This window comes from Schistocerca serialis, chromosome 2 (assembly GCF_023864345.2).
Source record: "Schistocerca serialis cubense isolate TAMUIC-IGC-003099 chromosome 2, iqSchSeri2.2, whole genome shotgun sequence".
Lineage (NCBI taxonomy): Eukaryota > Metazoa > Arthropoda > Insecta > Orthoptera > Acrididae > Schistocerca > Schistocerca serialis.
In genome coordinates this window covers 63080759-63107655 of record NC_064639.1, presented here as the reverse complement: position 1 = coordinate 63107655, position 26897 = coordinate 63080759, and the positions used below count along the sequence as shown (strand labels likewise).

Here is a 26897-nt window from a genome sequence, read left to right as displayed (position 1 = left end):
CCTATAAACTTCTACTACTGTCATGGGTGTGGGCTTTGTGTCTATCTTGGCTACAATAATGCGTTCACTATGCTGTTCATTGTAGCTTTCCCATGTTCCTATTTTATTATTCATTAATAAACGTACTTCTGCATTAGCCTTATTTGATTTCATACTTATAACCCTGTATTCCCCTGACCAGAAGTCCTGTTCCATCCATTTCCCTTTTCAGATTTTCTAACGTACATGCCCAATTGAGGGACCTGACGTTCCATGCTCTGATCTGTAGAATGCCAGTTTTGTTTCTCCTGATAATGACATCCTCCTGAGTAGTCCCCAGCCAGAGATCTGAATGAATGATTATTTTACCTCTGGAATATTTTACTCAAGAGGATTCCATCATCATTTAACCATACAGTAAAGCTGCATGCTCTCGGGAAAAATTATAGCTGTAGTTTCCCCTTACCTTCAGCCGTACACAATACCAGTATGGCAAGGCCATTTTGGTTTATGTTACAAGGCCAGATCAGTCAATCATCGAGACTGTTGCCCTTGGAACTACTAAAAGGCTGCTGCCCCTCTTAGGAACCATGATTGCTAACCTCTCAACGGGTACCCCAACATTATGTTTTCATCTACAGTGGGGCTATTTGTGTCACTGAGGCATGCAAGTCTCCCCACCAATGACAAGGTCCATGGTTCATGGTTGGTACAAAAAGAAATGAAAATAATAATTGTTTGATTAAGTACAAAGGTTTATTTTAAGATATATTAAATACTTTGTATGTCGAAACAAAATATATATAGCACCTTTGCTTTTTCCACGCCAGTGAAGGTAACAAAGTTCAGACATACACTGAAAGACGTCAGGTACATGCCAGCGTAATTTCACTATGTTGTAGTACACCTGCTGCACTAATAGTGATGATGGTAGTAGTAGTAACAGTATAAGTCTAATAATAATAACATACACATAGAAGAAAACTGATTCTTCCTTATAGTTCTGCAATTTTCTAAAGCAAATTTGGCTTTTTCTTGTGCTGTGTTTTAAACGATATTTATGTACTTTTGCTGTAGCATTTGACTTAAAGTTTCTTGGTAATACTTTGTTTCAGAGCTATGATAAAAACTATATACTAACTGGTACAAAGTCAAATGAAAGTATTGGGCTGTATGAGACATACAAGAGTTTGCTGCCAATGGAGTGGATTGTTGATCTTGGCATTAACAATACCAACATTACTGATGCAATTTTACGTGCTGTAAGTAGAATCCCACTAGGATAGTCATTGTAGTAATCATAATTTACATGTCTATAAAATTATGAGATGATACATGGCTTCAGTAAGCAAGACATTAGCATTGCTGATAGTCAAGCATTACTGTACGTGACACTATCCTAGCTTTTTGAAATTTAGTTGGTAAAACAGAAGGAGAGGTCATTCACTCCTCAAGAAGAGAGGGAAGCTCCTGCTGGATTGGTCAATAGATTTGTGAAGATTAAAAAGGGAGGACAGGTCACCAAGACACACACATTCCTCTCTTCTCCCCAAGGAATTAACTAATAGATCTAGCAGTTACAATAGTGTTGTGTGGCTGTTGGTAATACTGATGTTTTGCTTCCTGCCAGGTAAGTAACAGCCTGATATTCTATAGCAGAAGTAGTGATAATAGTGGTGGTAGTAGCAGTAGTGTGTGTCATTTCATATGGCAGGATCCTCTATACCAAAAAATTAACATTGTTCAAAGCAGTTTTAACAAAAACATTTGTACAGAAATGATTCCTTTTCACAATAAAACAATTTATTTAAAAAATACTTCATTATTTTATTTCCCTAGGTTTTTCAATTTCGTCATTGTAGAGCTGCTCGGAAAATGGAAATTATAGCTTGTAGGTTGACTGCCCCAGTCAGATGCTCTTTTGTAACATTAGGTTACCATTCACCACACTAACTGTTCAGATGCTACAGAATTTTCAGTGAAATTTTGAAGCAAATTAGGTGCATTTGAAACTTCTTGGCAGATTAAAACTGTGTGCCAGACTGAGACTCGAATTCGGGACCTCTTGTTCTGGAAACATCCCCCAAGGCTGTGGCTAAGTCATGTCTCCGCAATATCCTTTCTTTCAGGAGTGCTAGTTCTGCAGGTTCGCAGAAGAGCTTCTATAAAGTTTGGAAGGTAGGAGATGTGGTACTGGCAGAAGTAAAGCTGTGAGGATGGGGTGTTAGTCATGCTTGGGTAGCTCAGATGGTAGAGCGCTTGCCCGGAAGGCACAGGTCCCGAGTTCGAGTCTCGGTCCGACACACAGTTTTAATCTGCCAGGAAGCTTCATATCAGCGCACACACTGCTGCAGAGTGAAAATCTCATTCTAGGTGCATTTTTCCACTGAACTGCTTCATAAAACATAACGATCCTTTGTAACACACGTATCACAAAACATGATGTTATTTATGATGAAGCAAAAGTAATTAATTTATCAATCTGGAAGCTTCTGAAAGTAAGGTTATATGCACGGCCTACATTTATCTACATCAACTTTTTTTTTTTTTTTTTTTTTTTTTTTTTTTTTTTTTTTTTTTTTTTTTTTTTTTTTTTTTTTTTTATGTAGCGTAACACTTTTGTGCAGAAATTGTGTTGTATGTCTGATACTATTTTACCACACTATATTAACATTTCTATTTCAGTGTTGCAATATGTACATTAAACAGCTACTTCTTTGTTTGCTTCCTAAATGTCTGCCGGCCCGTGTGGCCGAGCAGTTCTAGGCGCTTCAGTCTGGAACCGCGCGACCGCTACAGTCGCAGGTTCGAAATCTGCCTCGGGCATGGATGTGTGTGATGTCCTTAGGTTAGTTAGGTTTAAGTAGTTCTAAGTTCTAGGGGACTGATGATCTCAGATGTTAAGTCCCATAGTGCTCAGAGCCAATTGAACCTAACTGTCCAAACTATTTCTCAGTTTAAGAATGTTTGCTACTAATAGATCATGTGTGTTTAGAGAAAAATCTAAATGGGATCCAATGAAGTATGCAGAATATCGATGAAAAGAGTGTGATAGACTTAAATTGCAAAGGATGAAAGAAAAACAAGCACTTCAGACTGATAGAAAGAAGATAAAAGTCAAGTGTGAGTTGGATAGGATGAGACACAAGTGGCACAGAGAAAAGCTGAAATAATTATGTGAGACAGAAAAAAGAGTTTCATAAAAGGGCTCTTATAGCAGTAGCATATCACCAGGGAAAGCAGTTGATAAGGTAAACAGAGGTTTGTCAAACAGGCAAGAAACGTAAAACATTGGTAACAAAATTTAAAGTTGATGAGGTATCAGAACTTACAAGAAAGCTCAATCAAGCTTGTAAATTCAAACAGGGATGCAAAAGTCTGAATGAAGAAACTAAAGCTTCTTCTGAATTAAGCACACACACCCACATTCACTTAAACACAACTCACACACCCATGACCACTGTCTTTGGCTGCCAAAGCCAGACTATTCTAACACAGAAGAAGGCCTTCTGGCTGAAACCTCATGTGTGTAGCACTCTCTTTGTTGTGCCTGTATGCAACTCAACATATGCGCTATATGATGAGTAGCAATCTGTCTTTTTCATAACATTGCCATTATTCCATCCTGGATTTTCCATTGTTTAAAGCTAATGTGATACAATTTTATCTTTGTGATAATGTTAGCAGACAGAACCAGGTAAAAAGGACAAAATTACCATAATGAACGCCCAAACTAGTACGGAAGAAGTGGTGCAGAAATACACAATAATGACAACTATTGCATAAACCTATGAAGAGATTGTGAAGGAATATCCTGACTATGTGATCTTTGCCTACCATTTGTATTTCCTGTTTCCTTTGTGCTCTATAACATTAGATACTGTGCCAGTATGCGGTTTTTGGTGGAAAGTATAGGAAAAGAAACATTAGTATTTCCAGACAGGATACAAGGATTAATAGCTCTCCTTGTATGAGATTCTGAAAACTTATTTTGTATTGCATATTTTGAATTGTCTGACCATCTTTAAATTCATTTTAATGGTAAACTCCTTTTGTTTCTTGCATTTTTTACTGACGGATTATGTCTCTGTGTGCCACACACACATAAGTTCCACACACAAATTTTCAAATGAAAATTAAATGTCATACACATTTTGAAAAAATTCCATTCTGTTGTCTTACAAGTGAATATTTAATTTACAATAAAACAATGTTTCACTGAAATTGATGGATCATCAGAGCAGAAAATCTTTACTTATGTGGAAACAAATTGTTCTCATTCTTCACACATGCAACAAATATTTTCAGTTTTAATATGCCATTCATATTTGTCTTAACTGGTTCAGACTTCCTGCCTGAATTACTTAAAATGCAAACTACTGTAATATAAGAAATTGAAAAATTTTAGCAGGTTAGTTGTGCTACCTATGATGCTTTTTGTAAGTGTATTTGTTAACTCTTAACACATGCAACCATGGAATGACCTTTATTCATCCAGAGACAGCATATAATGCTAGGAGTTTTCAGAAAATCTGTAGCATAAAGAATACAAGGTTGTATGGCATCCTACAAAGGGCAAGGGTGCATATTACATGCCACAATGTATTATTCAAAAGTGCATAAGCAAATCTAATGAAGTACAAAAAGGTATTTCTTATTGAATACACACCACTGACACTTACATACTAATAAAATCTGAGTTCTAACACATTTGTTCCAACTATTCATTCACAATAAAATGAGCATTTGATTAAAAATACTGCTGAAATATAACGAATGACAATAGCTATTTCCTACAAGTTGACTTTAAAATTTTTGAATATTGCTTCCTTAATTCATTCACAGTAAAATAAGCACTTGGTTAAAAATACTGCTGACATATAACAAATGACAATAGCTATTTCCTACAAGTTGATCATTAAAAAAATTTAATATTGCTTCCTTCTTTTACCTGTTCCAGATGTTTATTGTACTGTTTACTACTCTGAATGCTTGTTTCTTTGCTTTCTTAAACTTTATCTGTCCTTTTTATATGGACATCATTGCATGCTTTCATGTTGTTAAGAATGGAGACTGGAATTACTTTTGAAACTATCATTGTACTTTTTTTTAAATTGAACTTTTTGTACACTCCTGGAAATGGAAAAAAGAACACATTGACACCGGTGTGTCAGACCCACCATACTTGCTCCGGACACTGTGAGAGGGCTGTACAAGCAATGATCACACACACGGCACAGCGGACACACCAGGAACCGCGGTGTTGGCCGTCGAATGGCGCTAGCTGCGCAGCATTTGTGCACCGCCGCCGTCAGTGTCAGCCAGTTTGCCGTGGCATACGGAGCTCCATCGCAGTCTTTAACACTGGTAGCATGCCGCGACAGCGTGGACGTGAACCGTATGTGCAGTTGACGGACTTTGAGCGAGGGCGTATAGTGGGTATGCGGGAGGCCAGGTGGACGTACCGCCGAATTGCTCAACACGTGGGGCGTGAGGTCTCCACAGTACATCGATGTTGTCGCCAGTGGTCGGCGGAAGGTGCACGTGCCCGTCGACCTGGGACCGGACCGCAGCGACGCACGGATGCACGCCAAGACCGTAGGATCCTACTTAGTGCCGTAGGGGACCGCACCGCCACTTCCCAGCAAATTAGGGACACTGTTGCTCCTGGGGTATCGGCGAGGACCATTCGCAACCGTCTCCATGAAGCTGGGCTACGGTCCCGCACACCGTTAGGCCGTCTTCCGCTCACGCCCCAACATCGTGCAGCCCGCCTCCAGTGGTGTCGCGACAGGCATGAATGGAGGGACGAATGGAGATGTGTCGTCTTCAGCGATGAGAGTCGCTTCTGCCTTGGTGCCAATGATGGTCGTATGCGTGTTTGGCGCCGTGCAGGTGAGCGCCACAATCAGGACTGCATACGACCGAGGCACACAGGGCCAACACCCGGCATCATGGTGTGGGGAGCGATCTCCTACACTGGCCGTACACCACTGGTGATCATTGAGGGGACACTGAATAGTGCACGGTACATCCAAACCGTCATCGAACCCATCGTTCTACCATTCCTAGACCAGCAAGGGAACTTGCTGTTCCAACAGGACAATGCACATCCGCATGTATCCCGTGCCACCCAACGTGCTCTAGAAGGTGTAAGTCAACTACCCTGGCCAGCAAGATCTCCGGATCTGTCCCCCATTGAGCATGTTTGGGACTGGATGAAGCGTCGTCTCACGCGGTCTGCACGTCCAGCACGAACGCTGGTCCAACTGAGGCGCCAGGTGGAAATGGCATGGCAAGCCGTTCCACAGGACTACATCCAGCATCTCTACGATCGTCTCCATGGGAGAATAGCAGCCTGCATTGCTGCGAAAGGTGGATATACACTGTACTAGTGCCGTCATTGTGCATGCTCTGTTGCCTGTGTCTATGTGCCTGTGGTTCTATCAGTGTGATCATGTGATGTATCTGACCCCAGAAATGTGTCAATAAAGTTTCCCCTTCCTGAGACAATGAATTCACGGTGTTCTTATTTCAATTTCCAGGAGTGTATATGTAGAGATGGCAAGTGTAGAACAGTTAGCTGTCAAAATAATTGATTCAAGAGCGTTAGCCTTGAATCATTGGTAATTATTCTGATAGTGTCTTCCTATGTGGTGAAGATGGTTTTTAGATCTGTCTTATTACAACACAGAAGTGAAGGCCACAGGTAATAACAGATTGGATGTAAGTCAAGTAGACAATTCTGCTACACTTTCTACTAGACTCAGTGCTGGTTACATGTAGCACAAAGTGAGTAGAGTTTAGTTTTTAGTGAGATATGTGATGCAGAGTTTCAAGTCTGAATTTTCGTCAGTAAGAACACACAAAAATGTGCTGACAGATACCCTCTCAATTTCTTTATCTATGGTTAACATGTTCATTTCAAACTAATTTTCAATATATCCTAAAATACTGGCTGCAAATTTTAGTAATACCTGGTTTATATTAGTTACAACAACATTTGTGTCATCTGGAGATAGAGTTATGTGAGAACCGTCATCTGAACTCTCAATATAATTTACATGAATAAGAAAGAGAGGTCCTGGGACATTTCTCTATTGAGACCTCTATTTGTACAGTCTGAATGTCAGATATATAAACAATACTTTGGTTTTTAATGTTTGCTGAAGTAATTTCTAGTGCCTGTCTCCTATTTTGAAGATATGACTGAAACTGTTTCTTCACTACTCCAGGTATACTAATAGCTTCTAATGTATCTAGCAAAATACAGTGTTGGACAGTACTGAATGCCTCGGAAAAATACAAGTCTATTTCTATTATGCTACTGTTTCTGTCTAGTCCCATTAAAATATTTTCAGTGAGTGTACATGTCAACTTTTGTGAATTCTATATCTGTGTGTCCTTATTTATTTCATTATTTGCCTCTCCTTAAGTAAAGACAATGCTATCAAATTATGGTAATTGTTACTTGCAGCAAAACGAAAATTTGAAAGAAGCAAATCAAAGATATATTGTCAGTGCATCATTTGAACTGAACGAGATTACAAATCAGCCTATTGCTACAGGATGGTTTAATGCTCAACCTTATCATACACCACCTTTGTCTTTGAACTTACTTGTGAATGCAATGATGAGATTTTATTCTGGCAATAACAACTACACACTGAGAATTGTCAATCATCCACTACCTTATTCACAGGAATCACAGGTATCAGTTAAATATTTAAAATTTAGTGCTCTTATAAATTCTGTCAAATAACAAAAAAATTATTCATTGTATTTCCAAATTTCAGTTGTCGTTGGCAGCTGATGGAAGATCTGCTGGATTTCAAGTGGCTTTAAATCTTGCCTTCTCATTGTCATATGTAGCACCATTTTTTGTATTATTTTACATAAAAGAACGTGTTAGCAAGGTAAAGCTGCTGCAGATGGTGTCAGGTGTTGATGTATTTATCTTCTGGTGCACAGCTTTCATCTCAGACTTCATTTTATTCCTTGCACCAGTGATAGCATTGATAATAACAATGATTGCATGTCAGGAGGAGGGCTTTAGAACAGCAGATGAATTAGGTAAGTACATGTTGATGACAATAAGAGGTTATATAGATGTAAGAATTGCAGTACAATAAAATATATTTGTCTTATGTCATCTAAAACTGTCCTGTGTATTACAAACTTTGTAGAAACCTTGTCCACTTCATGATGCACACAGTTTTCATATTAAACATTTATAAAGAATCATAAAATAATATAAAGCTTACCTTAAACTGATGTTGAATAGCATCTTGTGTTTGGGCAAGGGGAGTTATCCAAGCGTGGTGCTATCTTAAAATAGCATTTATTAACAAACATATGTTACCATAAAAATCTCAAATAACTTCAATAGAGGTGCTTGACAGCTAATATTAATACAAACAGTATTCTTCCCAGACACAATACTTACTTAAAAATGACCAGAGCTCAGATAATAATAATAATAATAGCAATAATAAGAATGAGAATAATAATAGTCGTGCAACTAGGGACTCCTGTCGGGTAGACTGTTCGCCAGGTGCAAGTCTTTCGGTTTGACGCCACTTCGGCGATTTGCATGTCAATGAAGATAAAATGAAGATGATTAGGACAACACAACACCCAGTGCCTGAGCGGAGAAAATCTCCTACCCAGCCGGGAATCGAACCCGGGTCTTGGGATTGACAATCTGTCACGCTGACCACCCAGCTACCGGGGGTGGACAATAATAATAGTAGTAATAATAATAATAATAATAATAATGATAATAATAATAATAATAATAATAATAATAATAGTAATTATAATAGGAGAAAAAATTGAAAAATACATCCAACTGGCTGAGGAAGTGAAAGACATGTGGCATCAGGATAAAGTTGACATCATACCAATTATACTATCAACTACAGGAGTCATACCACACAATATCCACCAGTACATCAATGCAATACAGCTACATCCAAACATATATATACAGCTACAGAAATCCGTAATTATTGATACATGTTCAATTACCCGAAAGTTCCTAAATGCAATATAACACATACCGTACAGTTAAAAGGAAGTGACGCTTGATCAAGGTCCGTGTCACTCCATTTTTAACCGGACTTAACGTCTGAGAAAGTGAAGGAAATAATAATAATAACAATAATAATCCCCGTGGAGGCCCGGGAAAAGAATAGGCCTCCGGTATGTTCTGCCAGTCGTAAAAGGCGACGAAAAGAACAAACCACTAATAGGGCTAACCCCCCTTTTAGTGTGATTAGTTGGTTCAGGACAGAACTAAAGAAGCCTCGGACAAGCTCCGTCATGGTCGGGGACGACGCTTGAACCCTATGCCCGCCCACAATGGTAACGACACTGCTAGCCAACTGGAAAATGATTTAAATCCAAATAGAGGTGTTTTGCAGGATATGCTTCTTGCAACCACCCTAGAAGGAAAACAAAGACAGGGGATGAGATGGTCAGATGAAGTTAATCGACACCTCATGTTCTGTTATTACCAAGCAACAAACCTAGGAACCAACACAACTGGATACAGATCACAAGTATACACAACATTTATTACCAGATACCCAGAATTAAAATTTTTAACAGAACAACGACTAGCTGATCAGATCCGTGTAATAATAAAAAATAACAGGATACCCCAGTCAGAATTAGAAAACATCAAACAACAAGTACAACAAATACTGGAACAAAATCATGTGCAATCAGAAGAAGAAGAAAATACAGTAATGGACTCAAACATCCCAGAGCAAACAAACAAAGAACAATACGCACCAATTAAACAATCAGAGGAAAACGAAATCTTAAGACAGCCACCAGAACAAGCACAAATAGAACACGAAGTGACACAGATGTTAGATATAGAAGAAAAATTTCAGCTAACATATATAGAATACAAAGACACAAATACAGACATTAGACCATTCTTGCAAAGACCACCAAATAACCCACAAGTCGAAACAACAATAAAAACTATCAACACAATCACACACAACAAATTAAATGAAAACACAACTATGGAAGAGTTACAACTACTGGTTTATATAGGAGCACTCACTACACTAAATATACACACTAGGCAGAGATCAGAACCAACCAACACACAGAAGAAACCCACAAAACCAGCATGGCAACACAGGCTACAGATCAAAATAGAAAAACTGAGAAAAGACATCAGACAGCTAACACAATTTATAAGAAATGAAATCTCGGAAAAAAAAAAACGAAAAAGGTTTGGTAAAATCTCACAACAAGAAGCGACAGAGCAATTAGACGAAAAAAAGCAGAAATTACAAGCATTAGCCAAACGACTCAGAAGATACAAAAAAAAGTGAAAATAGAAGGAAACAAAACCAAACATTCAGCACAAACCAAAAGAAATTTTACCAGACAATAGATAATACACACATTAAAATAAACAATCCACCAAACATAACAGACATGGAACACTTCTGGAGCAACATATGGTCAAACCCGGTACAACATAACAGGTATGCACGGTGGATACAAGCAGAAACAGACACATACAAGATGATACCACAAATGCCTGAAGTGATAATTTTGCAACATGAAGTCACCCAAGCAATTAATTCTACTCACAATTGGAAATCCCCTGGAAATGATAAAATAGGAAATTTCTGGTTAAAGAAGTTCACCTCAACACATTCACATCTAACTAAATTATTTAACAGTTACATTGCAGATCCATACACATTCCCTGATACACTTACACACGGAATAACATATCTGAAACCCAAAGATCAAGCAGACACAGCGAACCCAGCTAAATATCGCCCCATAACATGCCTACCAACAATATACAAAATATTAACTTCAGTCATTAAACAGAAATTAATGACACATACAACACAGAACAAAATTATAAATGAAGAACAAAAAGGCTGTTGCAAAGGAGCACGAGGATGTAAAGAGCAACTGATAATAGATGCAGAGGTGACATATCAAGCTAAAACTAAACAAAGGTCGCATACACTACGCATACATTGATTACCAAAAAGCTTTTGATAGTGTACCCCACTCATGGTTACTACAAATATTGGAAGTATAAAAAGTAGATCCTAAATTGATACAGTTGCTAAACATAGTAATGAAAAATTGGAAAACCACACTTAATATCCAAACAAATTCAAATAATATCACATCACAGCCAATACAGATTAAGCATGGGATATACCAAGGAGACTCATTAAGTCCTTTCTGGTTCTGCCTTGCTCTGAACCCACTATCCAACATGCTAAATAATACAAATTATGGATACAATATTACTGGAACATACCCACACAAAATCACACATTTGCTATACATGGATGATCTAAAACTACTGGTAGCAACAAATCAACAAATCAACCAATTACTAAAGATGACAGAAGGATTCAGCAATGATATAAGTATGGCTTTTGGAACAGACAAATGTAAGAAAAATAGCATAGTCAAGGGAAAACACACTAAACAAGAAGATTACATATCGGATAATCACAGCGACTGCATAGAAGCGATGGAAAAAACGGATGCCTATAAATATCTAGGATACAGACAAAAAATAGGAATAGATAATACAAATATTAAAGAAGAACTAAAAGAAAAATATAGACAAAGACTAACAAAAATACTGAAAACAGAATTGACGGCAAGAAACAAGACAAAAGCTATAAATACTTATGCCATACCAATATTGACCTACTCATTTGGAGTAGTGAAATGGAGTAACACAGACCTAGAAGCACTCAATACACTTACACGATCACAATGCCACAAATATAGAATACATCACATACATTCAGCAACAGAAAGATTCACATTAAGCAGAAAGGAAGGAGGAAGGGGATTTATCGACATAAAAAACCTACATTATGGACAGGTAGACAATTTAAGAAAATTCTTTCTAGAACGAGCAGAAACTAGCAAAATACACAAGGCAATCACTCATATAAATACATCGGCTACATCACTGCAATTCCATAACCACTTCTACAACCCTTTAGATCACATAACATCAACAGATACGAAGAAAGTAAATTGGAAAAAGTAACACTTCATGGCAAGCACCCGTATCGTCTAACACAGCCACACATCGATCAAGACGCATCCAACACATGGCTAAGAAAAGGCAATATATACAGCGAGACAGAAGGATTCATGATTGCAATACAGGATCAAACAATAAACACCAGGTATTACAACAAGCATATTATTAAAGATCCCAATACCACAACGGATAAATGCAGACTTTGTAAACAACAAATAGAAACAGTAGATCACATCACAAGCGGATGTACAATACTAGCAAATACAGAATACCCCAGAAGACATGACAATGTCGCAAAACTAATACATCAACAGCTTGCCTTACAACATAAACTTTTAAAACAACACGTTCCTACATACAAGTATACACCACAAAATGTACTGGAGAATGATGAATACAAATTATACTGGAACAGAACCATTATAACAGATAAAACAACGCCAAATAACAAACCTGACATCATACTCACCAATAAAAAGAAGAAATTAACACAACTAATCGAAATATCCATACCCAATACAACAAATATACAAAAGAAAACAGGAGAAAAAATTGAAAAATACATCCAACTGGCTGAGGAAGTCAAAGACACGTGGCATCAGGATAAAGTTGACATCATACCAATTATACTATCAACTACAGGAGTCATACCACACAATATCCACCAGTACATCAATGCAATACAGCTACATCCAAACATATATATACAACTACAGAAATCCGTAATTATTGATACATGTTCAATTACCCGAAAGTTCCTAAATGCAATATAACACATACCGTACAGTTAATAGGAAGTGACGCTTGATCAAGGTCCGTGTCACTCCATTTTTAACCGGACTTAACATCTGAGAAAGTGAAGATAATAATAATAATAATAATTCAACACAAACCAAAAGAAATTTTACCAGACAATAGATAACACACACATTAAAATAGACAATCCACCAAACATAACAGACATGGAACACTTCTGGAGCATCATATGGTCAAACCCGGTACAGCATAACAGGCATGCACAGTGGATACAAGCAGAAACAGACACATACAAGATGATACCACAAATGCCTGAAGTGATAATTTTGCAACCTGAAGTCACCCAAGCAATTAATTCTACTTATAATTGGAAAGCCCCTGGGAAAGATAAAATAGCAAATTTCTGGCTAAAGAAGTTCACCTCAACACATTCACATCTAACTAAATTATTTAACAGTTACATTGGAGACTCATACACATTCCCTGATACACTTACACATGGAATAACTTATCTGAAACCTAAAGATCAAGCAGACACAGCAAACCCACCTAAATATCGCCCCATAACATGCCTACCAACAATATAAAAAATATTAACTTCAGTCATTACACAGAAATTAATGACACATACAACACAGAACAAAATTATAAATGAAGAACAAAAAGGCTGTTGGAAAGGAGCACGAAGATGTAAAGAGCAACTGATAATAGATGCAGAGGTGACATATCAAGCTAAAACTAAACAAAGGTCGCTACACTACCCATACATTGATTACCAAAAAGCTTTTGATAGTGTGCCCCACTCATGGTTACTACAAATATTGGAAATAAAGAAAGTAGATCCTAAATTGATACAGTTCCTAAACATAGTAATGAATAATTGGAAAACCACACTTAATATCCAAACAAATTCAAATAATATCACATCACAACCAATACAGATTAAGCATGGAATATACCAAGGAGACTCATTAAGTTCTTTCTGGGTCTGCCTTGCTCTAAACCCACTATCCAACATGCTAAATAATACAAATTATGGATACAATATTACTGGAACATACCCACACAAAATCACACATTTGCTATACATGGATGATCTAAAACTACTGGCAGCAACAAATCAACAACTCAATCAATTACTAAAGATAACAGAAGCATTCAGCAATGATGTAAATATGGCTTTTGGAACAGACAAATGTAAGAAAAATAGCATAGTCAAGGGAAAACACACTAAACAAGAAGATTACTTATTGAATAACCACAGCGACTGCATAGAAGCAATGGGAAAAACAGATACCTATAAATATCTAGGATACAGACAAAAAATAGGAATAGATAATACAAATATTAAAGAAGAACTAAAAGAAAAATATAGACAAAGACTAACAAAAATACTGAAAACAGAATTGACAGCAAGAAACAAGACAAAAGTTATAAATACTTATGCTATACCAATCTTGACCTACTCATTTGGAGTAGTGAAATGGAGTAACACATACCTAGAAGCACTCAATACACTTACACGATCACAATGCCACAAATATAGAATACATCACATACATTCAGCAACAGAAAGATTCACATTAAGCAGGTAGGGAGGAGGAAGGGGATTTATCGACATAAAAAACCTACATTATGGACAGGTAGACAATTTAAGAAAATTCTTTCTAGAACGAGCAGAAACTAGCAAAATACACAAGGCAATCACTCATATAAATACATCGGCTATACCACTGCAATTTCATAACCACTTCTACAACCCTTTAGATCACATAACATCAACAGATACGAAGAAAGTAAATTGGAAAAAGAAAACACTACATGGCAAGCACCCGTATCATCTAACACAGCCACACATCGATCAAGACGCATCCAACACATGGCTAAGAAAAGACAACATATACAGTGAGACGGAAGGATTCATGATTGCAATACAGGATCAAACAATAAACACCAGATATTACAGGAAGCATATTATTAAAGATCCCAATACTACAACAGATAAATGCAGACTTTGCAAACAACAAATAGAAACAGTAGATCACATCACAAGCAGATGTACAGTACTAGCAAATACAGAATACCCTAGAAGACATGACAATGTAGCAAGAATAATACATCAACAACTTGCCATACAACATAAACTAATAAAACAACACATTCCCACATACAAGTATGCACCACAAAATGTACTGGAGAATGATGAATACAAATTATAGTGGAACAGAACCATTATAACAGATAAAACAACACCACATAACAAACCTGACATCATACTCACCAATAAAAAGAAGAAATTAACACAACTAATGGAAATATCCATACCCAATGCAACAAATATACAGGAGAAAAAATTGAAAAATACATCCAACTGGCTGAGGAAGTCAAGGACATGTGGCATCAGGATAAAGTTGACATTATACCAATTATACTATGAACTACAGGAGTCATACCACACAATATCCAACAGTACATCAATGCAATACAGCTACATCCAAACTTATATATACAACTACAGAAATCTGTAATTATTGATACATGTTCAATTACCCAAAAGTTCCTAAATGCAATGTAACATATACCGTACAGTTAAAAGGAAGTCACGCTTGATCAAGGTCCGCGTCACTTTCCATTTTTAACCAGACGTAACGTCTGTGAAAGGAAAGAAATAATAATAATAATAACAACAACAAAACTTATTCTAAGCAGATACAACATTTTCAAACAATAATCTTATTTAGTCCTGGTGTCATACAAGCAGGCACTGACCCAGGGCATATGAAGAGAAATGACTGCATCAGCTCAAAGTAAATTTATAAGTGGGCAATCGTAACAACACGGTATGCTACATGACCAAATGCGACAACACAATCTACACCCTACTACCAGAATCCTCTGCCAGCTACTCAGCTAATACTATGGACAACGTGACTACCCAGAGCTACCTAATATACCAACAATGGACAGCAGCATAACACACAAAAACATGTGACTTTGTACAGTGGCTGAGACACAACCTTTACGTCAATACAAAACATAATACAGAAAACACTGCCTTATGCACTCACGGCCACACCGTGCAGTATAGTTTTCATAACTTGTATTGGTTACACCATATTTGCACATATGGAAGTAACCCCCGCCCACCTTCGCTTCTCTCAGTATCCGTTGTAGCTAATCTCTCACACCCCTCCTCTCTGGCTGTGGCTGCCATCATCTTCTGAAGACCAGGAGAAGGCACCATCCACTGTCAAGAGTGGGTGAAGGTACAGCTCGGCCATGCCCCATATTGGCTGTCGTGATTCTCCACAAGCTGCTCGGGCCAATGACATTCCGCTTTTGAGACCATTTCAATTATGTCTTGCTCGCCATCTGCCGACGAACTCAGTCGTCTCTGAACTGTGGCCCGCAGTGACTACCCAGGCGAGTGATGCCAAGCCTAAAATGAGTGTAGCCGGTGCCCCAACACAGGCCAGTGCCTCCCCCCAAATTGTCAGCCGCCAGCCACTGCAGCCTCTAGCACTGGCTCAAGTTGCCACATCTGCTCTGTACTCCTGGGGCCAGCACATTGATGGAAAAGTCCTGCTGTCAGGCTAATGCCTGGCCCCTGGCAATGCACCACAGCCTCATCAGCCTCCTTCAAAGCAGTCACAGTTTGTCCTCCAAATGGTGACGGCAGTACTTCTCCGTACAGCAGACTCCCCTCGAATCTGACAAATCTGGGTGTGCCCCAGTACAGACAACTTCAGCTATTAGACCAGTTCCCAGGCCCCATAGATGTGCTCCAGGATTTTACAGCACAGATGAATTAATCGGTACTTGCCTTCAGTATATGAGATCATTGTACAGCTGATAGAATTACTCGAGGAAGATGTAGTCCTCAGAAGTAGTGCTTTCTTAATGATGAGAGTAATAAAGACAAGCGGCTAGAGTAAAGATGGACAGGAGGAGATGGGAAGAGAGAACTGGAGGTCAATCAGCAAATTTCCTATACTGGAGTTGAGGTTGGAGAGGAAATTCTGGAGTTCTTCTTCACTTTTGAAGGCCAGACATACCAACAATTGAAGGGAACAGCCATGGGTACCAGGATGGCCCCCTCGTACGCCAACCTATTCATGGGTCGCTTAGAGGAAGCCTTCTTGGTTACCCAAGTCTGCCAACCCAAAGTTTGGTACAGATTTATTGATGACATCTTCATGATCTGGACTCACAGTGAAGAAGAACTCCAGAATTTCCTCTCCAACCTCAACTCCTTTGGTTCCATCAGATTCACCTGGTCCTACTCCAAATCCCATGCCACTTTCCTTGACGTTGACCTCCACCTGTCCAATGGCCAACTTCACACATCCGTCCGCATCAAACCCACCAACAAGCAACAGTACCTCCATTATGACAGCTGCCACCCATTCCACATCAAACGGTCCCTTCCCTACAGCCTAGGTCTTCATGGCAAACGAATCTACTCCAGTCCGGAATCCCTGAATCATTACACCAACAACCTGACAACAGCTTTCGCATCCCGCAACTACCCTCCCGACCTGGTACAGAAGCAAATAACCAGAGCCATTTCCTCATCCCCTCAAACCCATAATCCCCCACAGAAGAACCACAAAAGTGCCCCACTTGTGACAGGATACTTTCCCGGACTTGTCCAGACTCTGAATGTGGCTCTCCAGCAGGGATACGACTTCCTCAAATCCTGTCCTGAAATGAGATCCATCCTTCATGAAATCCTCCCCACTCCGCCAAGAGTGTCTTTCCGCCGTCCACCTAACCTTCGTAACCTGTTAGTTCATCCCTATGAAATCCCCAAGCCAACTTCCCTACCCTCTGGCTCCTATCCTTGTAACCGCCCCCGATGCAAAACCTGTCCCATGCACCCTCCCACCACCACCTACTCCAGTCCTGTAACCCGGAAGGTGTACACGATCAAAGGCAGAGCCACGTGCGAAAGCACCCACGTGATTCACCAACTGACCTGCCTACACTGTGATGCATTCTATGTGGGAATGACCAGCAACAAACTGTCCATTCGCATGAATGGACACAGGCAGACAGTGTTTGTTGGTAATGAGGATCACCCTGTGGCTAAACATGCCTTGGTGCACAGCCAGCACATCTTGGCACAGTGTTACACCGTCCGGGTTATCTGGATACTTCCCACCAACATCAACCTATCCGAACTCCGGAGATGGGAACTTGCTCTTCAATATATCCTCTCTTCCCGTTACCCACCAGGCTTCAATCTCCGCTAATTTCAAGTTGCCGCCACTCATACCTCACCTGTCATTCAACATCATCTTTGCCTCTGCACTTCCGCCTCGACTGACATCTCTGCCCAAACTCTTTGTCTTTAAATATGTCTGCTTGTGTCTGTATATGTGTGGATGGATATGTGTGTGTGTGTGTGTGTGTGTGTGTGTGTGTGTGTGTGTGTGTGCGCGAGTGTATACCCGTCCTTTTTTCCCCCTAAGGTAAGTCTTTCCGCTCCCGGGATTGGAATGACTCCTTACCCTCTCCCTTAAAACCCATATCCTTTCGTCTTTCCCTCTCCTTCCCTCTTTCCTGATGAGGCAACAGTTTGTTGCGAAAGCTTGAATTTTGTGTGTATGTTTGTGTTTGTTTGTGTGTCTATCGACCTGCCAGCGCTTTCGTTCGGTAAGTCACCTCATCTTTGTTTTTTATATATATATATATATATATATATATATATATATATATATATATATATATATATATATATATATATATCAACCCGTATCACATCAACAACAGCCTGAAGATGGTCCATTGAAGCGTTGAAACTGGTTGCAACAAAACAAAATAAAATCATAAGGACATCTGTAGGTGTTTTATTTTGTCACAATAGTAGATGGCCATTGTCCTAAAGACCTCCTGCCAAAAGGATGGACATACAAAATCTTATTATATTGGATTCACGTACACAATGATATATTGGATTCTCGTACACGATGATGACTCAATATTCAGATGCGATAAGCACTTTGAGTTCAAGCTTACTGTATCTTCAAAGGTCAAAACAGATGTATCAATCTACCAGTTACCAACATGGTCTGATCAAGAAACAGACAGATCAAATGTATCACCTGTTGGTTATTTGCCTATTTTGTACCCATAGTATATAGACGAATCTCTTCAATATGTGTTACGAAATAAGAATTTCCTTGAGAAAATGAACAAAATTCAGGGCAATTAGTTTGAGGAATTTCAAGAGTGCTTCGTCTAAGCCTGTACCAGAGAAAAAAATCAAAGCATTTTTAGATCAGGAATTTCAGGAAATTTCACGCACTTTAGAAAATGGGCAGCTTTCTGGGGAGGAAGTCGTTAACAACACCAATGAGTAAGTTTAAACCAGATGAGGAAGTACATCCAACATATTTTCCAGGTCATTACCACAAAAGTCGGAAGAGAGCTAGAAAGATAGGTTTCATTTTGTGTTATTTTCTGGGGGATGCTGCTGAGTGGGGAAACACCCACTTGGAAGAATTTACCTCATGGGATGAGTTTGGGGAGAAATTCATGTGTAAATATTTGTCTGAAACAATACATGAGATATTGGTGCTATATTTATTAGACCCAAAATATTTTAACAGTTCATGGAGTAGTTTCAAAAAGTATATCAAATGACATCTAAGTATTTAGGTAACCCAATAGGCTAAATACATCCAACAAAGGTATTGGTAAGGTGTTTACCATTCTTTCTAAGAAAGTAAATTTTATATAGGGGTTGGTCTACCATGAATGAATTGCTGTCATTTGTTGAAAACCTAGATAAGATGAATAACGAGTGCAATAATCTCAGTCATGAGGATATGTGCCAGAAAAGAGGTAAATTTAACCCTAAATACCAGAAAAAATGAAAGGTTAAATATTGTTAGATACATAAAAGTCAGAATAGTAAATCTAAACAACAAAGATGGGGAGTTCAAAGCATTGATACACAAACATTTACAAAACAATGGCCTAAAAGAAGGTGCTAGAATAGTGTAGCCTTTTTCGAAAATCCAAACAATAGTAATGGAAAATGATCGGCAGCCTTGTCAAGAAGTCATGATTCAGGACCAGTCCAAGTGTAGTCCCGTATGAAAAAAGTTGGTTGCCTGTAGTGAGGTAACATCACTACCAAATTCGTTACTTGCTGAAGAAGACAAAGAAACAGGTATCAAGTTTACTAAACAAGTAGTTTTGGGAATGATTGACAATCAGGAAGTGAGTGTGTACATAAATACATGAAGTGAAATTTCTGTTGTGTCAGAGTCTTTGTCTGAAGTATTACAATGCAGGACAGAGTATCCAATACTGCCGGTTATTGTGGTATATTAGTAGAAATAACTGGACACGGAACAAAACAAATTAAACATGAAGTGCAGTTACTGATATAATTAAACAATTTTATGCTTATGCAGACATTCTTAGAAGTGCCTAGTGTAAATTTGCGATTGTTACTAGGTACAGATTGGCTAATAAAATTTAAAGTTATACTGGATGTTTTAGTACAGATATTAACATTTACTTACCAAGACCAAGTATTAGGCATACCATTTAGTGGGAAGATTACTTGTAATACCAAGACATTTAACATCCGCCTTGTAGCAACGAGCACCATGATGGATTTAGAGTACACTGTGGATACACAATGTATGCTGCAAAAACTAATTAGGACAAAAGCTTATGAATCTTATTTGTAAACTGAGTTACAGAAAAATGATCTACACCATATATTGATGAATTATAATAAAGTTTTGTCAGATAAACTTGGAGTACTTGGTAACTTTGTTTGTAGATTTAAGATCAAAGATAAATCCCCTTTTTTCTGTAAACCCTATCCGGTATCACTAAGTGTATGAGCAGCCGTACAAGAGGAGATTAATAAAATGTTAGAAGTGGGCAGAATAGAAAGGAGTTCTAGCATATGCAATAACCAGTTATTAGTAGTACATAAAGCAGCAGGAGGGTACTTCTAATGTTGGATGCACATACTCTAAATACGTGCATAGAATTTGAAAGAGATCGACCAGTCTGAACAGATGAAATATTGATGAAGTTTGAACAGGCAAATTATTTTTGCTCGATGGATCTCACGCATGGGTACTGACAAGTCAAATTTGATGAGAATTCAAGGAAATTTACTGCTTTTTATATGAGGGTAAATTATACCAATTTAGAGCGTTACCCTTTGGATTAAATACACTATGTGATCAAAAGTATCCGGACACCCCCAAAAACATACGTTTTCATATTAGGTGCATTGTGCTGATACCTACTGCCAGGTACTCCATATCAACGACCTCAGTAGTCATTAAACATTGTGAGAGAGCAGAATGGGGCACTCCACAGGATGCATGGGCTTTGAACATGGTGAAGTGATTGGGTGTCGCTTGTGTCATGCTTCTGTATGTAAGATTTCCACACTCCTAAACATCCATAGGTCCACTGTTTCCAATGTGATAGTGAAATGGAAAAGTGAAGGGACATGTACAGTACAAAAGTGTACTGGCTGACCTCATCTGTTGACTGACAGAGACCGCCGACAGTTGAAGAGGGTGTAATGTGTAATAGGCAGACATATATCCAGACCATCACACAGGAATTCCATACTGCATCAAGATCCATTGCAAGTACTGTGGAAGTTAGACTGGAGGTGAGAAAACTTGGATTTCACGGTCGAGCGGCTGCTCATAAGCCACACATTATGCCAGTAAATGCCAAACGACGCCTCGCTTGGTGTAAGGAGTGTAAACATTGGACAATTGAACAGTGGAAAAATGTTGTGTGGAGCGATGAATCACGGTACACCATGTGGTGATCTGATGGGAGGGTGGAGGTATGGCAAGTGCCCGGTGAACATCATCTGCCAGGGTGTGTAGTGCCAACAGTAAAATTCGGAGGCGGCCATGTTTATCATGGAGGGGACTTGTACCCCTTGTGTTTTGTGTGGTACTATCATAGCACAGGCCTGCATCGATGTTTTAAGCACCTTCTTGCTTCCCACTGTTGAAGAGCAATTCGGGGATGGCAATTGCATCTCTCAGTACGATCAAGCACCTGTTCATAATGTGTGGCCTGTGGTGGAGTGGTTACATGACAATAACATCCCTGTAATGGACTGGCCTGCACAGAGTCCTGACCAGAATCCTATAGAACACTTTTGGTATGTTTCTGAATGCCGACTTCGTGCCAGGCCTCACCGACCGATATCGATACCTATCCTCAGTGCAGCACTCCATGATGAGTGGGCTGCCATTCCCAAAGAAACCTTCCAACACCTGACTGAATGTATTTCTGCGAGAGTGGAAGTTGTCATCAAGGTTAAGGGTGGGCCAGCACCATACTGAATTCCAGCATCACTGATGGAGGGCACCACAAACTTGTAAGTCATTTTCAGCCAGGTGTCCGGGTACTTTTGATCACATAGAGTATCTCAAACTCGGCATTCATAAGAGTGTTGGATGTTGCACTGGATAAGGATTTATTGAAAGAACTAATAATCTATGTTGACGACATACTCCTAGTGTCCAAGACATGGGAAAAACCTTATGATTTCCTGATTAGAACATAAGAAAAGTTTTATGTTACAGGTATCACTATAAGAACTTTGAGGTTCGCCGATGACATTGTAATTCTGTCAGAGACAACAAAGGACTTGGAAGAGCAGTTGAAAGGAATGGACAGTGTCTTGAAAGGACGATATAAGATGAACATCAACAAAAGCAAAACGAGGATAATGGAATGTAGTCAAATTAAATCGGGTGATGCTGAGGGGATTAGATTAGGAAATGAGACACTTAAAGTAGTAAAGGAGTTTTGCTATTTAGGGAGTAAAATAACTGATGATGGTCAAAGTAGAGAGGATATAAATTGTAGACTTGCAATGGCAAGGAAATCGTTTCTGAAGAAGAGAAATTTGTTAACATCGAGTATAGATTTAAGTGTCAGGAAGTCGTTTCTGAAAGTATTTGTATGGAGTGTAGCCATGTATGGAAGTGAAACATGGACGATAACCAGTTTGGACAAGAAGAGAATAGAAGCTTTTGAAATGTGGTGCTACAGAAGAATGCTGAAGATAAGGTGGGTAGATCACATAACTAATGAGGAGGTATTGAATAGGATTGGGGAGAAGAGAAGTTTGTGGCACAACTTGACTAGAAGAAGGGATTGGTTGGTAGGACATGTTTTGAGGCATCAAGGGATCACAAATTTAGCATTGGAGGGAAGCGTGGAGGGTAAATATTGTAGAGGGAGACCAAGAGATCAATACACTAAGCAGATTCAGAAGGATGTAAGTTGCAGTAGGTACTGGGAGATGAAGAAGCTTGCACAGGATAGAGTAGCATGGAGAGCTGCATCAAACCAGTCTCAAGACTGAAGACCACAACAACAACATCACTATAAGACTGTCAAAGTCAGTTCTTGGGAGAGAAGAACTTAAGTTTCTTCATCACTTGGTAGGCATAAATGGAATAAAAGCAGATCTAGACCGGGTAATGTTCAGAACTTAAAAATATGAAACAATTGAAAGCATTTCTGGGACTAGCAGGACTCTGTAGGAAATGTTTTTGAGGTCAGTCTGTGAATAATCCTAAGTCTAAGGCCTTTAGTGAGATTAAAGTAGCCCTAGTACAGACACCCATTTTAAACCACCCAAAGATGGACAAACCTTTTATAAGTTAAGTACTGACACCTCGGAGTATGGAATAGCATGTGAGTTGTTTCAGAGAGAGTGGGATATTAGAATGGGAGGACATAATACACTAGATTTTGTGAGACAAGCTCTAACCAAATGTGAGTTGAACTACAGGCCAACAGAGAAAGAATTCAGTAATTAAAACTTCCGGGCTAAGAATTACTTGCTATTGTGTGAAGTATAAAAAAATTTCAAACTAATTTGGGAATGAAAAATACTGACCACCAAGCACTTGCTTTCCTTACGAAAAGTTGACTATTACGTAGCAGGTTAATACATTGGGTACTATTTTTGCATGTAGTTCCTGACACATTATCATGCTTGCCATTTGGCATGAATGATTTGGTAAGAATGGATGATCCAGGAGTTTGCTTCAACATTACTTTTTTATCATTATGCGATACTAGTAATGAAGTAAGAACCTAACTTTAAGAATAAAGAAAGACGTCACTGACGAACCATATTTCGAGGATAAGTGGAAAACCTTAGACTGAGTAGGGACAATTGATAATGGTACGTTAGAACTGATTATGGTAAACCACATTTTGTTCTGGAGAGTAAAGAAAGTTATACTTGAATGGAGCCTGTGTATTTCAAAATTGTAGAACTTGATTTTATTTCATTTGTTTATCCAAGATATAGACACTTTGGCGTACGAAAATGTGTTCAACATATGGTGAGATTTTATTGCTTTAAGAACATAAGTACAAAATTATTGTCTGTACTAAGTACATGTGGAACTTCCCAAAAGATGAAAGACAACAACCAAGTGATAATTTGTAATTTATACCCGATAATACCTAAAGTCTTACATTCCATCACGGCTTCTGATTTCTTATTTACCATTTACCAATCAATAGATGAGGGGGAGGGGGAGGGCTTCCCTTACATATTTGTACTAATGAAGTATTGGTCTAAATACCTTGAACTCTTGAACTCTGTCTTATTGAGCATGCCAACACAGAGAAGGTGGTTAGATGTCTATGGGAATATTTCTCGGAGATGGGAAAGCCACATAGATTGTTGACAGACAATGGTCCACAATTTGTGGGTTAAGCCTTTAATGATTTCTTAGCATAGGGAAATGTTAGACACATTGCTATCTCAAAATACCACTCACAAAGTAACCCTTGTGAATATATCAAGAAAGAAATCTGTAGGTTATGTAGGACGTACTGTTGAGACAGACATTCAACTTGGGTACATAAAACACCAGAGTTCCAAGTAATACTTAATGAACTTCCACATTTATCTATTGGTTTATCTCACATCGAAATACTTCAAGGTAAATTCATGAGTGAGCAACTGTTGAAATTGTTTAAATGGTCAGACAATGATAATAACAAACACAGAGACAGCTTGGATGATGATGTAAAATAAAATTTACAAGGAGCAGCAGATAAACAAATGCATAAATATAATGAAAAGCTATGACACCTATCTCCGATGTGGGTGATATGGTACTAATTAAGGAAATACACCACAGCTCAAATTTGAAGAAAGAAACACACAAGTTTTTTCCCTTAATATAGCGGTCCTTACAAAGTTTTAAATGTACCACATCCCAAAACAGTTTTCTCGGTTGATCCAGAAATGGGATTATACAATATTAATATGAGATTATATAATATTGATACGTTGAAGCAGTATATGACACCATTAAATTAAACTTGGTAAAAAAACACAGTAACAATAAAGAGCATTCTTAAAGGTGAAAGTGTGTAAACAAATATGGTTAACTGTTATTCAATCAGCTGTTAAGTATTCCATTAGTATGAGATCACTGACTAAAGAGGAAGCTTACTTACTATCATATGATGGAAACAAGGATTGGGTTTGTGTGTGAATTATCACAAAAATTATACTGATCATTGATGATGGTTACGTGAATATACTTGAGCTATTCCATTACATTTCAAAGGGATTTGTTAGGGATTTTTGCAGTTTCTGTGATGGGGAAACCATGGCAAGTCTGTACTGTTTCGAATGTCGAGTAACTTCTCCCTCTTGTGCCAGGGTGATACATCTTAGCAGGTGGGATCCCGGGCATTTCTTGGTGGGTGTAGTCTTACGATTAGGTGAAACGGAAGGGGAGAAGTACTAAAGTACTCAATAAAGTAGTAGAGAAGAATGGTGACTTACTTCAGATATGGAGTTATGAGTAAATAATCCCCAAAGAAGGGAGCTTATGCCAGGTGCGGGTGAACCCAAATAAGGGATGCCCCAACCACTGTATGGGTAAGTAATCCCCAAAGAAGGGAGCTTATGCGAGGTTCAGGTGGACCCATGGAAGGGAGATCCTCAATAACTTTAGAGGACAGAAGAGGTACATCACACTGACCAGGCCTATGAAATAGGAGGAAAAAGATCACTGAATCCCCAGAAAGATAGCCTTCAAAATGGGAGAAGTGCTTATATTCATGAAGAAGAGGGTAAGGACCCTGCTTAAAGGAGCATCTGCTCCAAATTAGATAATAAATTTAGAAAGTAGAAAGTAGCTACTCTGAAGTTTACCACGAGTATTTGATTCTCTGCATAACCTGATGTTTGATCTTAGAATTGTGTATAACACTTCCTCCAAAGGTGAGAATACAGTGTAAGGGAATTAATGGTTAAAGAGCTGAAAGTGCTCTGAAAGAAAGCAGTGTAATTATGGTTCACTCTATTTCACTTTGTTAGCCAAAGGAGAGGAGCTATCAAATGTAAGACAATGTAATTAATGAAAATTATAAGTAGAGGATATGTATGTTTGTACTGGTTGATTGTTAGGTGTATGATCATGACATCTTTTCTCTTAGTGAAGGGATATGTGGTGATCTATGCCAATCATGGAAGGGCATGTATCACATACATCAAATATAGAGCTCAGGTAAAGATGTGGGTGATTGCAATTAGTTTGTAAACTTTGGCCCATATACTGTGGGAAAGTATTACTCAACAGATGCAGAGTCTATTTGCTGGAGAGTATTTGTAATGTATTTGGAGCAAGGAGGAATGCAGGAGCTCTGGTACCATGGAAGATTTGTGGCCCAAAGGAAGATGAATATGATGTATATAAGTGATTGTTGTTACACAGTTCGCAGAACGTTAATGAAAGGTCTTCGAGACAGTAATATTAGTTTTGTTCTGGGAAAAATAACTTCTCATATAATGTAAAACCATTCATGAAAGTTTGCGACAATATACAGAGTTATTTGGAACTAGTCTACATATTATTTAAGTAGAGAAGCAGTGTTTGTTTTATAGCCATTCACTTATAGAAATCTGCATGGAAGAAAGAAGTTCAATGCTGAGGAAGAACAGGGCACAGCTTAGTTGGCCACTGAGATAATCACAAGAGTTGCAAGGCTGAGTCTGTACATCGCACTAATGAGGATATGTTAAGGC

At 38.5% G+C, this 26897-nt stretch overlaps 1 protein-coding gene across 1 annotated transcript in view; it reads left to right on the top strand.

Annotated features, from left to right (window-relative positions):
- The window catches only part of LOC126455728 (phospholipid-transporting ATPase ABCA3), a 526358-nt gene that overhangs the window by 278419 nt on the left and 221042 nt on the right, over positions 1 to 26897 (top strand). The window contains exons 15-17 of the mRNA XM_050091496.1: positions 1095 to 1241; positions 7457 to 7690; positions 7776 to 8052. Coding sequence (XP_049947453.1) covers positions 1095 to 1241; positions 7457 to 7690; positions 7776 to 8052 — 658 coding nt within the window. The remainder of the gene's footprint in view (positions 1 to 1094; positions 1242 to 7456; positions 7691 to 7775; positions 8053 to 26897) is intronic.